We start from the raw sequence: 15,804 nt of genomic DNA, 5'->3' as shown, positions 1-15,804 counted from the left end.
TCCACAGCACACCCACACATGAGAAATGACACTCTCTTAACCATTAGGAACCTTATGTGTATTCCCTCTGTACCTATTGGAACACTCTAGGAGGTTACAATAGGTACAGAGAGAATACAAATATTGCCTCTTCCAATAGTTTCATTGCACATTTTCCTTCCTGCCCTCTCCCTCTTTTGGCCAGGCTGTCAGAGCAGGGTTGTGCATGTTTAGCAGCTGGGTCATTTGATTTGCAGAAGCTGTGGTTTTATTGGCCCCCAACTGCTTGGCATTATCAACTGCTACAGGAGCAGAGAGCTCCACTTTGTAATTCATCTCTGGCACCTTGGCCTTCAGCTTTATCCTGAGGAATAAAATCTTAGCAAAGCAGAGGGAATGTGTGACAAGAGGGGATAGATCTGGAGAGGGTCTGCTTATTTTCCTCTTATGACCAAGGCACTTTATCTGAGAAAATCCCATTTGAGGTGACTTTTTATTGTTTCCTTCTTTGGCCTTGTCTGCAAGGATGGCCACTTCTGCTCTTAGGGGTTTTTTTTTTTGTGTGGGTGCCATTCACTGTTCCTTTTGCTCTGAGCCTGAGGAGACCATCTTTCTGTGTCTTGGTGCACCCCTATGCATGAGCACTTTCCTCAAGGTTCTATTTCCTAGAACCTCTCCCTCTTTACTGTACGACTGGCTATTAAGGGAGCGGTATTAGTGCCTAAAACATGGAATGTGTGTGCACTTGTGTTTACATGTGGGTTTACGTGTGCATGTAAGGTCTGGGTTCCACTGAGGATAAAGGGACGTGTTTTTGTTGCCAGACAACCTCCATCTGTATCCACAGTATGTGCATATTTGTGGAATAGGGTGGGGCTGAGGGATGGGACAAGGTGGGGAAAAGTAATTCCTGATGGAAGACATGCCTTCATGTAGACAAGTTTCCAAGGCAGATGGGAATGACACATCTCACTGTTGGGAATTTGTCTTCCTTTGGGGAAAGACTTGTTAACCTTCTCTGTGTTTCTGAATTCTGTGCAAAGATGCCAACTCTGTAGAGAAGACACTTTTCTTTGTTTGCCTCTCATATGTGGCATTTTAAACCAGACGTCTCAAAGGTAATTAGCGATTATTTCTTATTGTCTAATATCATATAGGCCACAATCTCATTTTGATTACACTTCAAACATAAAGTGTTATAGTCAAACCTCACACCAACACAAATCACACCAGCACATTTCCTGTGCTGTGCCCCAGATGACAGCCTCCGAGTGCTACCTTTCCTTCTTTCATCTTACCCTCTTCGATCATATAGGATACTCCCCAGTCCCCTGGATAAACACCCTGACATGTCTCTGCCTATCCATCCCTCAAGGTCCAGTTCAGGAAGCTTTTTCCCAGAAACTAGCATCTCTTTTTTATCTGTTCCCAACTCTTTTCCTCTGTCCTCCAATTTGTCTCTCATATAGATGGAACCTACATCCTGCCTCTTAACAACTGTATAAAATTCTTAAGGGGATCCGTTTTCCCAAAAACTTCTCTAGTGCTTCTTGCAGTCCTTACCATAAGTGCACGCATCCTGACTTCTGTGACCTCTCACATTGTGGTCCCCACTCCAGTATAACAGTTGGATGGTCATTTGATCCACCATATGCCTTCATTAAAATTAATAATAGAAAAGTCACTTTATATAAGCAGTCCCATTTTTTGGTTTTAATAAAATAGGTAGTGAGAATTCTGTCTTAGTAGGTAACAGTACCCCAGATTTGTTGAGTATTTATGAAGTGTTAGGCATGACATAAAAGGCTTTGCAGGCCTGGCCACACAATCTCTCCATGCACTCTAAGTGATGGAGTCAATGTTATCCTCCAGTCACAGAGGAAGAAACCAAAGTTCAGATGTGGCCAATCACTTGGTAAGGCCACTCCCTAGAGAACCTTAGAACTGGACTCCAACTCAGTCTAACTCTAGAGCCCACACACTTTACTGTATTATCTCTTCAAATTTTCTCTCATCCTAGAGTATCCGGGGAGATATATCATGTATGGATATCATATTTACAGGAAGTTGCCTTTTATCAATTATTCAGTACATTTACTCAACAGCTGTTCAATAAATATTTCTGAGCATCGACTATTTACATTCTTCTAAGTACCGGGGATATAGCACCCAGGGTGTCTAAGCAATTATACATTCATTCAACAGGCTTATTTTTGAGACTTAGAATATGCTAGGTGCTGGAGCTTGGGTTTCCTTGGTGATTTAAAGGAAGAACACCTGATAGCTCCTTCGTTTTTTGATATTTACCTCTAGAGGGTCCTTTCTTGTTCCAATCTTTCATTTGTTCCGTGTGGAGACTAGGTTGAGAACACCCCTGAACGGGAGTTTCTGCTTATTTCTGCCTCTGATGCTGATTGAGGCAGGATTCTTCCCACCCTCCTCTCTGTCTCAGACTTTGATTACAAATCCAAAGTGTCAAAATTTGAAGAAAATGAAAAAGATGAATGAAAAACTGTGGCAAGAAAGAGAACATATTCATGACCATGATTTCTTTGGGTTTTGGGGATAGGATATATTTATGTCCTAAAGAGAGGATCCCAGCCAGGAGAGATACATACTCAGCAGGTTTCAGGGTTGCCTCTGTAATCAGGAACCCAGTGCCAAAAAATAAAAGATCTAAATGTTCTTTCCTTCCCTGTTGCCTATTTCAGGCTGCACTCTCCTCCTAGGGAAACAATGGCCTTTAATGATCAGATGGAGCATTCTATGTCCTGTAATAAATGTGTCCTGGATGGGAGAGCATTTTTCTTCCCTACCTCCTATGCTGGATTGTAAGAGGTGGTCTTTGCCCAAGAAATCAAATTATAAGCTCCATCATCACAACTTTTGAGCTTTCTCTTCTAAAGAGAGGATACTCTTAATGTGGAGAAGACTCTGTGTGTGTAACAGAACACTCATCAGTTACTGGTTATGTCTTTCGCGACACCCACTGTGGCTCACTCACATATGAGCACATTCTGGGCATTCTACATCGGTCAGCCAGGAGGCTTCACTCCCAACACAAACCTTTCCACTTGGGTGGGTGAACTGTCAGTGTCCATTAAGCCAAAGCGCTCTTCATCATCATTAATTAATATTCCCTTCCCAGAGGGGGAAGGATATTGTCTAAAGCTGTCAAACTCCTTCTTATCATCCACACCAGACAAATACACTAGGTATCACATGTCTCAGACACACTCGTCACATCTCTTTTGCTCTGGCCACCATCAGGCGTGCTGTCTTCTGTGATCCATCCCACACGGTGCCACCGGAGCAGTGTGCTCTTCAGGAATGACAGAATTTTAGGACCCTTGTTTTTAGGCTCCTCTTACACAGATACATCCACCAGACAAAATTGGGAGCCACGTGATGACACCATGTAAATTTAGCTAAAACTGGGGGCTCAAGGACTTGGTTCAGAAGGTGAACAGGTCCAGAGCAGTCACCTGCTCCTTTTGTTTATGTTGGCTTTTCCCCAGACAATTTTCTTCCTTCTGTATGATGTCCTCTGCCACTAAATAACATCTAATACTACTTATCCTGCCCTTCAATGCCCTTCTATCTTAGGGTTATTACTTGGCCACAATCAAATAAATACAAACCCAAATGCTGGTCTTTCCAGAGACTCAACACAGTTTGTAGTTAAGAGTTTGCATACTCTATGATTCAGATCCTATTTCTGCCACTTACTATCTTTGTAATCTGGCAAAAATGATTGTATTCTCTCCACCTCCATTTACTTATCTGTGAAATGGGAGTGATTATAGTTCCTACATCAAAAAGTTAACATATGGATTGAATGAGATAATCATTGAAGGCTGTTTACACAGTGCTTGCTTGCACGGAATGACACCCAAAATATTAGCTATTATTATGATCTTTCACTTAAAAAAAAAAATCAGTTTCTAGCATTTTTGCTCTGTAGCCAACTTTCCTGGTTCACATTTCTTGATTCTCTTGACTGAGGTCCATGTGCGACAAACAACTCATACCGAGGGAAATGTCTGGTATTTCAATAACTAAACCATACTCTATGGTCCCCCAACACTTTGTTTCTGACATTTCCCCACACACACTTGTAGTTCTAGTGTAGAGAGACGACATTTGTTGCACGGGTTCCAATGTGCGTCTGGACAAAAGGGTTGATTTTAATGAGACCTGGGCTTCCATCTGCATTTCCCACAAAGACTCATCAATAATACACAGCCTTGATACACTGACTCATCACACACTTATACATTATACAGTCCGCCTCTGCTAAAATAGCTTCAAGAGCATACAAATACAGGAATAGCACGTAATTGGCAAGCAGAAACACACAAAGAACGCACAGCATCCTCCTCAGTCACCCCCAAAGGTGAGCAGACGTGCACTCCACGTATTCTGTCTCTGTCACTCCCACCTCCTATGTTGCTCATCTCTGTTCCCTATTAATTCATTTATGGATTTTCTTACTTTTCATTTATCTCTAAGCACTCATCATTCATTGTAATTCTACTGGGAAATTCATGCGAGATGGCTCTCAGCTTCCTGCTAGCCAGAACAATCAGATTTAAGGAACATTTGTGCCAGGTTGCGTGTCAGCCAATATTCTTTCTATCTAAGTAATCAGCAGATATGGCACTGCCATTCTGATCACATCAATTTCAATTCAAGTTGCTGTGAACTGTCAAGCTAATGAAACAAAGACTCTTCTTCCCAGGCCCCAGGATGCAGAACACCTTTACAGAATGCAGTCACACCACTGCTCCAATGATGCTAATGAGAACCAGCAGTATTCCTACAGAGAGTCACTACAAGAGAGACACAAAAGGGAAACACAAGGATTAACCAAAAGCACGGTTTTCCAGGGCCAGAGGTCCCGGAGTTTCCTTATTCTGTACCTGTTAATGATGTTTCTATTCAGAAAATCATTTGAGAAAACAGTTGCAAACAACAGGACATTGCAAAGACAGTCCTGGCCAAATCTATCATCTTTTCCATCATCAAGGGACCAATTAAAATGGTCTTTACTTTGGCAGAAAACAAAATTTACCCAGAGATACTATTCCACATTGACTTAAAAAGAGGGGAGGAGGTAATCAGGAAGGTAAAAATGCATCCTGAAAATCAGAAAATGCTTTGGGGAGACCAAGGACAGAGCCAAGATCAGGGAAGCAAACTGAGTGATTAATCTGGAACAGCTGCTTTGACTTCAGACCAGCTAGTCACTCTGAGCAAAGTATTTCCATTGTTAAGTGCTGGATCAAGGCAAGATAATGCATTGCGTTTCAACAAAACACACTTAAAGTTTCAATGTTTGTAAGACATTTACAAATGAGGAAAGAAATGTGGCAATTTGCACTTGTTTATAAGAAGACAACTAGTTGGCGTTCAAGAATGTCATATGGCCATACTAATTGCAATATGGAAAGAAGTAGAGACCCAAAATAGTGGAACTATGTTAGATATTTAAAGAATGTGGGTAGATTTTAAGACTATAAAAATAGAACACTGGACTGGGGCTTAAACTCACTGGAACATAATATTAATTATGCTGTCTATAATGTGTTGACTATTTCAGGCACTGTTCACAGTTCTTCAAGATTAACTCCTTTAATCCTCAGAGAAATCCTGTCAAGTAGGTACCCTGTTTATCTCCACATTTGCAACGAGGAAACTGAGGCTCGGAAGTTATTATTGGCTGCATCTCAAGAATACATATATGTGGTATAGCTAGCATTTAAACCCAGGGGGTCTGATGCCAAAATTTGTGCACTAAATCACAATTTTATCTAACATGAATTTGAAACTAAACCACTAGAATATGTAAACGTTTTCCAGGATACATGTTCAGTTTGAGGCTGAGCTATATGACACTATATTTATCTGAAACACGGGCAGGAAAGGAAGTGGAAGAAACTTGGGAAGGTATAAAAAGTTTGCAGTGCATTTTTCTAAATATAGTATATTTACACACACACCGTCCTGGGCTACTATAATTTCCATGACAAATCCCCGGGCTCTGAATTGGGCATAAAGTTTGCTAACATGCCTTTATACACACAGAGAAGTTTAAATACTGGAAGAAAATCCCCAAGAATACCTAAAGGAGAAGGAGTATGCGTAGCATGGAAAGGAGTTAAAATGATAGCTTTCAATTTCTTAAGTGGCATTGGTTTTTTTCTTTGACGCACTGGATGTGATCCCCTTGCTTCTCCTTCGAGGCCGCCTCTCGACTCTCTGAACTTACACTCAACCAAACAACAGCATCATTATGACAGCACATATTTAAAACAGTTTAAGAATTTGTTTCAGATAAAATATATGTATATGATTATATTTCCCAAATTCTGAATATGGTTTTCAATGGGTCATTATAAGCAATTATAAATCCATCATAGCATAAGATAAGACTGAAAAATGGCTAAAATCCATCCCAAAATAGCAGCTTTCTTTCTACCTAACTGCGCCTTAAATGGCAGTTAGAGCATTGGTTTGTCAGGAAAGCTAATTGACTTCAGCACATATGATTTTATTTTGAATGCTGGTCACTCTGAGAAACAAAGGTCCAAAGTTCCCTTAGGGAAGACTGATAACTGCTTTTTGTCTGTCCACTCCACCTGATTTAGGAAGGAAAGACCTGTTAATCTTATCTAACTCATTGTTCCTCTGAGAGGCTGGCAATTAGCCAGTGGAAATTATCTAGTTAGAAAGGTGTTCAAGTCCAAGGGAGTGTCTTCAGATACCAAGCCTAGATGTGCCCTTCATTCTTTTCCTCAGAGAGAGATAAGGAAGCAGTGTCCCCTTTGCTCTACACCCTGACGCCCTGCTGGCCCTTCAACACTATTTCCAAATTGCACACTGGAATCGCTCTTGTTCAAACCCTTTAATTGTTTCACTGCTTCCCCAGACACTCTCCACGTCCTCTGGGGCTTCACAGCCTGTGGATGCGGTGGAAAACAGGATCGCTCTCAGAGCTGTTCCGTGGATTGCAAATTAACCAATATAAATGTTCTGCAACGCATTCCCTCCATCGCAAAATGCATGAGGCCACCCAATTTCTCTGTAATTAAAATGATGGTGGAAACAGCCAATGGGGGGCCTTCATTGGCCAGGCCAGGCACTACAGGGGCTCAGGACTCACCACACGTGCCTTGTGACATACATACCTCATAGAGGTCGATCATGACATTGCCTTCAGGCCCTCGGCTGCTCTGGACGTTCTCCAAGGCCAGGGTGAAGTAGATCCCACGTGTGTCTGAGATGTAGAGGTTGTAGGTGTCGTTCTGGTTCCATTCTTGGACGGCTGCGAGCACCTGGTTCTCATCGGTGCTGATAATGTGCATGTCCTGGGGCAGGACAGGAAAGAGGAGGAGGGGACAGTTGTCGCAATCAAGCTGGAGTGTGGAGCATAATGAGGAACACGAGACCAGGCACAGGGCGACTATGACAGAAGGCAAAGGTTTTCCTTGTGCGTGTTTGCAAAGTAATAAGTAGGTAGATGTTATCCGTATACTTCCTTTCTCCCTTACGGGGTTAGGCAGTAAGGTCATGAGAAAATAGGACAGAGAGATGCTTGGTAGCTCGATTATACGTCAATTGCCTCATTTGATAATTTGGAAAAAAAATACTTTCTCAAATACAGAGGGTGCCAAAAATATGTCTACACATTTTAAGAAAGGAAAGCTGTATTAAAGTTGTAATACTCAATATATACCGATAACAAAAGATGAAGGACAAGTCACGTTTGACTTCTGCAATGACAAGAGGTGCTCAAAGTGGTGACCATCAGCGTCCAGACACTTCTGATTATGGGGAACCACGGCTTGAGCAACATTGACCAAAGTGGCCACTTGTGTACATTTTTTTTGGCACCCCCGGTATGTATGACTTTGGAGTATCAGTCATCCTGATATATTTGCCAAGCAATTATATGGTATATGCTCAGACAACATGGTACACTCAGAAGGCTTATATGGGCAAATGCGAGGAAAAGCTAAAGGGACAGAGACAAAATAGATAAACCCTGCACCTCTCCATGTGGTCCATGGACCAACAGTGTGGGCAATACCTGCAAGCCTGTTAGAGCCATGGAAACTCAGGCCTCACCTACTGATTCAAAGTTGGCATTTTAATAAGATCCATGGGTGATGAATATGCACATTAAAGTCTGAGAAGCACTTCTTTAAGGCTCAGCAACCCCCAGAAGACCCTGAGGAATAATGTTCACCTGAGTACCCCAAAGCACTAATCTTCATGTTAATGAACGTTCAAGGACTTCGCTGCTTATCTAAACCTTTACTCTGAGAAGTTCAGCAGGAAATCGCTAAGTAATAGAGAGGGAAAAAATAGTCTGCACAGATGATGACGTTTTCAGACCCTGGTAGTCCTGGAAGACAGAACGAAGGTGCAGGTAATAAGCAGATGTCCCTGGGTGAGAATTCCAAATCCTTCTCCCCCCATTCAGAACTCCCGAGAAGCAGATGTCACAGAAAAGCTGATGTAACCATGGCTTGCTGTCTCCTTCGGGAGATGCCAATTCCTGTGCTCTTGGCAGCCTTTCCCCCTTTCCCCAAGGTGGTAGACATTGGTATAACTTTGAAAAACCAAAATCAAACAAACACAACAAAACAAAAATTATACAGAGGCACAAAAGTAGAACAACATGGAAATATTTGTGGTCTTCGTGTAGCTCACGACTCAAATCTCCCCAGGACTGCCCTGTTCCCTTGAAAAGCCTAAAGCTTTTCCTAAAGAGATCTGTCAATCTTCCTTAGCTGCAAGTCCAGCGCTGGAAAATTCTACCTAACTTCTAACCTAAATTTCTCACTGTAATATATGCCCATGTTCTTGCAATCAATCAATCAATCAATCAGCAATTCAGTTCCAACTCTGTTTTAGACATAGGAACAAGTCTCTCTTTTTGTTAGCCTTGATCTACATGAACTCAAGTCATCTCAGAAGGAAGAAATCTTTAAAGGGTTTTGTACTCCTCACCCCTTCTCAGGCCTCACATACCATTCTCTAGAGTTCGCTTTATAGAAATAATTCAGAGTGGGGAGGCCAAAAAATGAACCCCTCCCATTAATTCAATGCAGTACATAATTCAAAATAAGTTTTTATGTGAAAGTTGGCCATTGCTTGCATCGGCGCAATGGCCATTTATATTTCTTTTTATAATTGCACCTTGATCTTTCTTTGAAAAACATCCTCGTCCCTCTTAGACAAATTTCCTCCCTATACACAATCTTTGTTACTTTCTTCCACCCTTAGGACAGAAGTGAGTTGAGGCCTAGCCTTCAGGATATCCAGTTTCCCTGATGATAGCGATTCGATTAGTGATGGATATATGACCCAAGCAAAGTCAGTAACACAAGATTCTTGTCTGAAGCTGGAATTATGAGGGGGAAAAATGCATTTCTTACTATTGATTTATAAACGATGAGAATTTTAAAAAGCATAGATCTGATGGAGACATGTCTTGGAGGTAGAGGATGAAGCCAATCCTGAAGAAAATAGGCTCAAAAAGTGGAGGGGGTAAAAAACAAAAACAAAACACGGGCCAGATTATGTGACATCCTTTGAGTCTTCAATATAGACAGCTAACAAGCTCGCCCCATCTGTAAACTTTTCAGTTGGAGAGGACAATAGAGGAACATGGTTTTTGAAAATGGGCTTTGAAGGAAAACTACTACTTGAGTCCAAATCCCGGCTCTATAACTTAGCTGTGTGAGTGAACTGGACTCTGTGCCTCGGGATTTCTACCTGCAAAATAGCGATGATTGTATGCCCTCCATGGAGCTGAGAGGATTAATCAGCCAGTAAGTGTTAAGCACGTGTGATGGTCCTGGGGACGTAGCATCTGCTCCATACATGCTGGTGATTTTCAGTTAAGCAAGTCCTTAAATCCCTTTTGTTGATTCAGCAAGGTTGATTTGGCCTTTCTGTTTATTGTAAATGTTAGGGTGCGAACTAATATACTCAACAAAAATTGGTTCACGTAAGTGTTTTGTTTCTTCCTAATGGAGGGAATTCGCTGTGGAAATCAGTGCAAGGGCCATTCAACGCTCAGGGGCAAATCTTCTGTGGATCCCCACTGCCAATAGGATAAAGACCAAAACCTGGAGCCTGGCCTTGGAATCCTCAAATATCTACTCCCAACTCATGTTTTTTCCTTCCCCGTCAGCACGATGCAGCATCATCCCTGGATTCAAGTTAAAAGATTCAGCAACAACCTGGCCCCTGCAAAACAAATCCCTTTTCCTTTGGAGTAAATTTGTGCACTAGGGAATCTCTGAGGGCTGGGTCATGATAGACGTCTGATTAAAGAACCCTTTTATACTAACCCAGCTTGCTCAAACCTTTCATTTTTAGATGAGGAACTCAAACTGTAGATGCAAAAAGTGTTTAGGTCACTTAGAGAACTCCTTGAATTGCAGTAGCAGATTAAAATGGCCACCTTTAGACAAGGACCAAGATCAGGTGTCTTGCTGCCCATATAATTGAATTACGTACGTGGAACAGACTTTTTACAAATGATATTGGTTTAAATATTTTAATCGAAAGGTTTGACATATTTAAATGACATCTTTCTCTTTTCTTCTTTCCTGTACCCTCCTCCTTTCTCAGGAGAACGTGCTCTTTCTCCCAAAGTGGCACTTTATGTCGAATATTTTTACTGAGCCACAGAATTTTAGACCAAGAAGTAATCTTTGAGATCTGCTACTGCCGTGTTTCCCACAGTCTGTTTCCTAGGACACCAGACTTTTTACATTTTCATAGATTTGAAAAAATGAGCCCTTTGTTAAAATGTTTTGATTAATGCTGAATTACAGAGTTTCGTTGTTCACAGGACATCCTAGAGCTTTCAACATACTCTCGAGCTCCTGTTAACTCTCTAGGCAAGGAATATAGAATAGAGTTTATTTCTTTGTTTAATTATTTGATCATAACCAAATTTCCATGAAGCATCTCTGAGGACATCATATTCTGAGTATCACATGTGAGAAAATATTGTTGTGAGTCTAAACTCCTTATTTTTAAAATGTAGAACAACAAAACAAATAAATGAAACAATAACAACAAACAAACAAACAAACAAACAAAAAACAGGGAAAGAGAAATTGACAAAGCAGCCCAAGCTTTCAAAGCAGGTTAGCGACACGTTTAGGCCCAGAGTCCAGGTCTGCTGTGAATCAAGCAGCCTTTGCACCACTCACATCTCAGTTCACATCCATCTTTTACCACACAGACAACTAGATCCATACTCATAATAATATTACCTTGCTTTTATAGAGTATCTGTCCTCCGGAATGCTCAAAGCACTTTCATATGTATTGCCTCATTTATCTCACTTCAGTAGCTCAGAATGAGCTCCAAGTAAGTTCAGGGAAGGAAACTGTCACTAGTCTCCCTGTCTGGCAAGCCTCATGCTCTTAACAGCAACAGCGATATGAAACTTTCCCCATCGTCCTCTCTGGTCATCTTTACCATTTTATTACAACTTTTTTTTTTTTTTTTTGGATACAACTCAGGGTGACACGGTCTTTTAAGAGCTGTTACAATGGCTGTGGATGATTAAAGAAAATTTGAGCATGAAAGTGCTGGTTTATCTCAATTCCTTTGGTGGATTTGAAGCTTTGTTCATTTCCAGCTGCGGCAGCCCTGGCTTTGATACAGAGGGCCATGAAATGTATGCACCTTCACAGGGGATCACTCCACCCAAGCTGGGGCTTGTCTTTGAAGGTGTAATGGGATTGTAATGAGGCATCTCATTGCTTTAAATAATAAACACTCACTTGGACCAATTAATACTCGTACATTCATTTGCTATACAGGCTCCTATTTTCGGGGGGAAAAGCTAAATGAACCACTGCATTCTACCCTCAGACCTCAGAAGAGGCTGAGCAAGGGAACATTCTCATCTGGGAGAGCAAGGAAAGGAAACAGACAGTAGATTTGGGTTTAAAGTAAAACTTTTCCTCCTAGATTGGCTAGATGTTACTCGGGGCAACTGTCAACCATGATCTGTATGGTTCTAAACAAGCAATGCAAAGTGTGTGTTTCCTAACACTCCAGCAACAGGTCCAAAGATGTTTCTTTGATTTTAAACTACCATTTCTAGGTCTCCTTAGGTCAATGAGGATATTTTTCTTGATGCCCCTGGGTTTATCAAAATTTTGGGGGGATACTGCTCTCTTTTAATAATAGAAGTTATTAATTTATTCCAAGGGAAGTAAAGTATAAAGAATGCTAGTCTGGGAGTCAGGAGACTAAAATTCTAGCCTAAATTCTGCTGCAAGTAGTAATTGATTGGTAGAAACTTACTTCATTCAAAAAAGCATGTTCCCAAGAGTGAGCATGAGACGAACCACTTGAATATGCTCTTTACTAATTTGCTCTCAGTTCTCACATGCCCTTTGAACAAAAGCCTCTCACTGGGGTATAGTTATTGTCTCTAAAGGTGTAAATCTTGCAAGCTGACTACTTCATTTGTTGGTCAATCAAAGAAACAGTGATTTTTTTGTGTGTGCTCACAACAAAGAAAAAAGCAGCTCAGTTAGATTTATTGAGGTAACGTTCATCACTGTCATGGACCTTCTGCAGAGATCATCAAGGGTCATTTTCACACTCAGTGTTCCTTTTACATACTGACTTTACCCAAATCTCATCTAAGGCACAACTCCAATGTTGTACGTTCCTGTCTTTTGGGTAAACATTTTAATCCAAATCAAGGGCAAGGAGGATTTAAATGTACACAGGTAGAAACATATAGTTCTGGGCAATTACCACTGTCATGAATCTCTTAGCGGCTAAAAATAAGAACTACTAACATGGACATAGTTCTTCAGAATTCACAGCACAATTTAATGTGTGTTCTCATCTCGAATGGGCTGAAGTTTACGGCTCACCTTTCGCTACGCTAGGGTGAAGGGCAGAATGATGGCCAAGAAGAATTCTGCTTGGAAACCCAGAGCAACTGGCTACCATTGGCTCTTCTGAAAGAGGAGATGTGCAATGCCCTTGTGTTATATCTATCACATGATTTCCTGGACAGCTAGCTAGTGTTGGTTCAAGAAACCATACTACAACGTCATGGATTAAAAATAACAAGAGAAAGAGTCATAAAAACTCAATCAAAAGTTCTTTATATTTATTTAATCCAAAGGTTTCAAAGCTGAGCTATAACTATATTTCAATCTACACTGTCCCCTTCTTACAGCCACACACATCTCTGTTGCTCTCAGATCAAGGTATAACACATTAATAATTTCTGGCCACTTAAAATACACACAATGGCAGCAAGGCCGCAAATCCACAGCTTTGAGCTACCAACACAGTTTAGCGACCACTAGGTGGCGCTCCATATCAACGCAGTTCTTTAGTGTTTATGGAAAGAGCCCGGGCCTTCAGCAGTCGAGGGTCTCTAACTTTTGTCCACCACTGTTTTCAAAGGAATACGTCTTTGGGGCAGTCTGAAAAATTAGTTGTGTCTCAGAACTCTAAAGATAACCAGTCTCATAAGAGAGCGAGACAGCAAAGGTTGGATACCATATAGCAGCATCACCTAATAATGAATACAAATTGGGGATAGAAACATATCATACCTATTACATACACTGAAACACTGTGTATTCAAAGCATGTTTTCTGTCTTGCTAGAAAACCAATACATACTGCTTGGAAATCTTTACTGTTGAAAAGCAAAAGCAAATCAGTTATTAATTTAATCAGATGCTCCTACAGCAAAGATGAGAGAGAGAGAGAGAGAGAGAGAGAGAGAGAGAGAGAGAGAGAGAGAGAAACAGAGGCAGCTGAAAGAAAAAAGAGGGTGTTGAGATTGGCAAATAAAAAGAAAGTAAGGAAAACTGAACTTGAGAAATAGAGATGGGGGGCGAAGAGAAGTAAATTATATGAGAGACTGAAAGAGTGCTTAGGAAAGAGAGTGGAGGCAGGAAGGTGTGACTCAGAGGAAAGACTGAAATAAGTAAATTGATTCAGGCCATACCTTGGGCAAAGCATATTTGGGCAGCTTCATCTGGGCAAACGCATTCCTTCGGTAGGACACATAATAATGTGGCCGTCCTCCTGATGTCAGCTGGAGCATAAACAAAGGTTATACAACAGTTACAGGTCATAGAAGAACACTGAATGGAAGGCAGTAGCTGCCAACACAACAGTATGAATGACTAGTGGACAAGTGTAAAGAATTGGCATTCAGTCAAAATCAACTTAAACCGTGTACGTGAGTTGGTCAGAAGCCCAAACTGAACCCGCTGGACAATAATGCAATTCTTCAATTTTCACTGTGGGTCAGGAGCCAGGAAACATTTTTAGTTATTATTTGTTTTTAATGATACAAGCCTCAGGGTATACTGGATCAATGTCCAAAAGCAGCCCAGCTATGTAGCCCCAAGACGATGGCCATACAAATGGCCCCCATGCCCTATCAGAAGGAAATGGCCCAGGTCACACAGCGGCAAACTGGAGTTTCACATCTCTGGGCACTGCACTCCTGTCTGCTGTTGTCACACTGATGAGGGTGAGCATGTCCCACACACAGCAGGGCTGCTAACATGTTAAGACAGAAAGGCAAGCCAGGATCGTGGTCCAAAATCATTATAGACCTCTAACTCCCAGAAAAAGAATTGTGAGCTACCTCCCCCAACTATGTCCAGGACACAGTGCAATGAACCCCATGGGTGTGAACGAGGGCAAAAGGAGTGTGTCCTCTACCTCAGCATGAGCACCATTCAGTGCATGTCAACCTCCGTCTGGCCTGTAGTCACTCTGTCACTGCCCAGGCTTTGAGATATTATTGACAGATACATATGTAAATTTAAGGTGTGATGATTTGATATACATATACAGTGTGAAATAATTACCACAAATAAGGTTAGTTAACACCTCTATCCGTTCACTTAATTACAATTTGTGTGTGTATGGTGATACCATATAAGATCTACTCTTAACAACTTTCAAGTATATACTCCAGTATTGTTATTTATAGTCACTATGCTATATATTAGATCCCTAGAACTTACTCATTTTATAGCTGAAAATGTGTACCCCTTGGCCAACATCTTCCCATTTTCCTACCTCCTAGCCCCCAGAAACCACCATTCTACTCTTTATTTCTATGAATTTGTATAACTACTCTTACTTAACCCTTATTTCAGGAGGTGGAATGTCAGCTGGAGTTTGCGTATTCAGAATGTCAACATATGCTGACTGTTCATTAGACACATAAAACAAAGATTGGCAAGTTAGCATATTTACCACTATGTGGCCAAATCACCTCTTAGTCCTAATAATGGGTTACAGGGCCGTGTTCATAGTGGAATGAGTAGTAAAGATCTGAAGCTCTAGATGCAGAATTGATTCTCATTTGTAAATCATATATGTGGATTATAAACTGTTATTAGAAAACTGAAAAGGTTCCTGGAAGCAACAGTGACAGAGAGATGAATTAAAGAGAGACCCAGTGTGTAGAACCATTTCAGTGTCACTTGATAATTGATGCTGAAGTTATCAGAGTATTCATTAGTCCTTTTCCTGAAGAAAAAGGCGTGTGTGTGTGTAATCATTTGTGAAACATTTTTAAAGTACACAGGCTGATGTTGGCCATTTTGAATACTTGCTTCTTCAAACCATGGGATTAAATATTCTACATGATGATTTCTTTCTAAATAAATACAACAGTATCTAGACTGTGCCTCAATCTCAGTGAAATTATACATACATACAAATATATAACTTAGCAATTTTATCTTTTCACATGGAGAGAAATAACTCAATTTTTAAA

The 15,804-nt window shown here is 40.9% G+C and overlaps 1 protein-coding gene across 7 annotated transcripts in view; it reads right to left on the bottom strand.

Annotated features, from left to right (window-relative positions):
* SORCS1 (sortilin related VPS10 domain containing receptor 1) overlaps positions 1-15,804 on the bottom strand; it is a 458,014-nt gene that overhangs the window by 96,566 nt on the left and 345,644 nt on the right. For all 7 annotated transcript variants that reach the window (XM_019725092.3, XM_019725090.3, XM_019725087.3 and 4 more), the window contains exons 8-9: positions 14,008-14,097; positions 7,170-7,349 (exon numbers count right to left, since the gene is read on the bottom strand). In XM_019725092.3, coding sequence (XP_019580651.3) covers positions 7,170-7,349; positions 14,008-14,097 — 270 coding nt within the window. The remainder of the gene's footprint in view (positions 1-7,169; positions 7,350-14,007; positions 14,098-15,804) is intronic.

The sequence above is a fragment of the Rhinolophus sinicus genome, chromosome 15, assembly GCF_057876585.1.
Source record: "Rhinolophus sinicus isolate RSI-liver-muscle chromosome 15, RSI-T2T, whole genome shotgun sequence".
In the NCBI taxonomy this organism is placed as follows: domain Eukaryota; kingdom Metazoa; phylum Chordata; class Mammalia; order Chiroptera; family Rhinolophidae; genus Rhinolophus; species Rhinolophus sinicus.
Note: the sequence above shows the minus strand (reverse complement) of the source record. Positions and strands in the feature narration are given on the sequence as shown.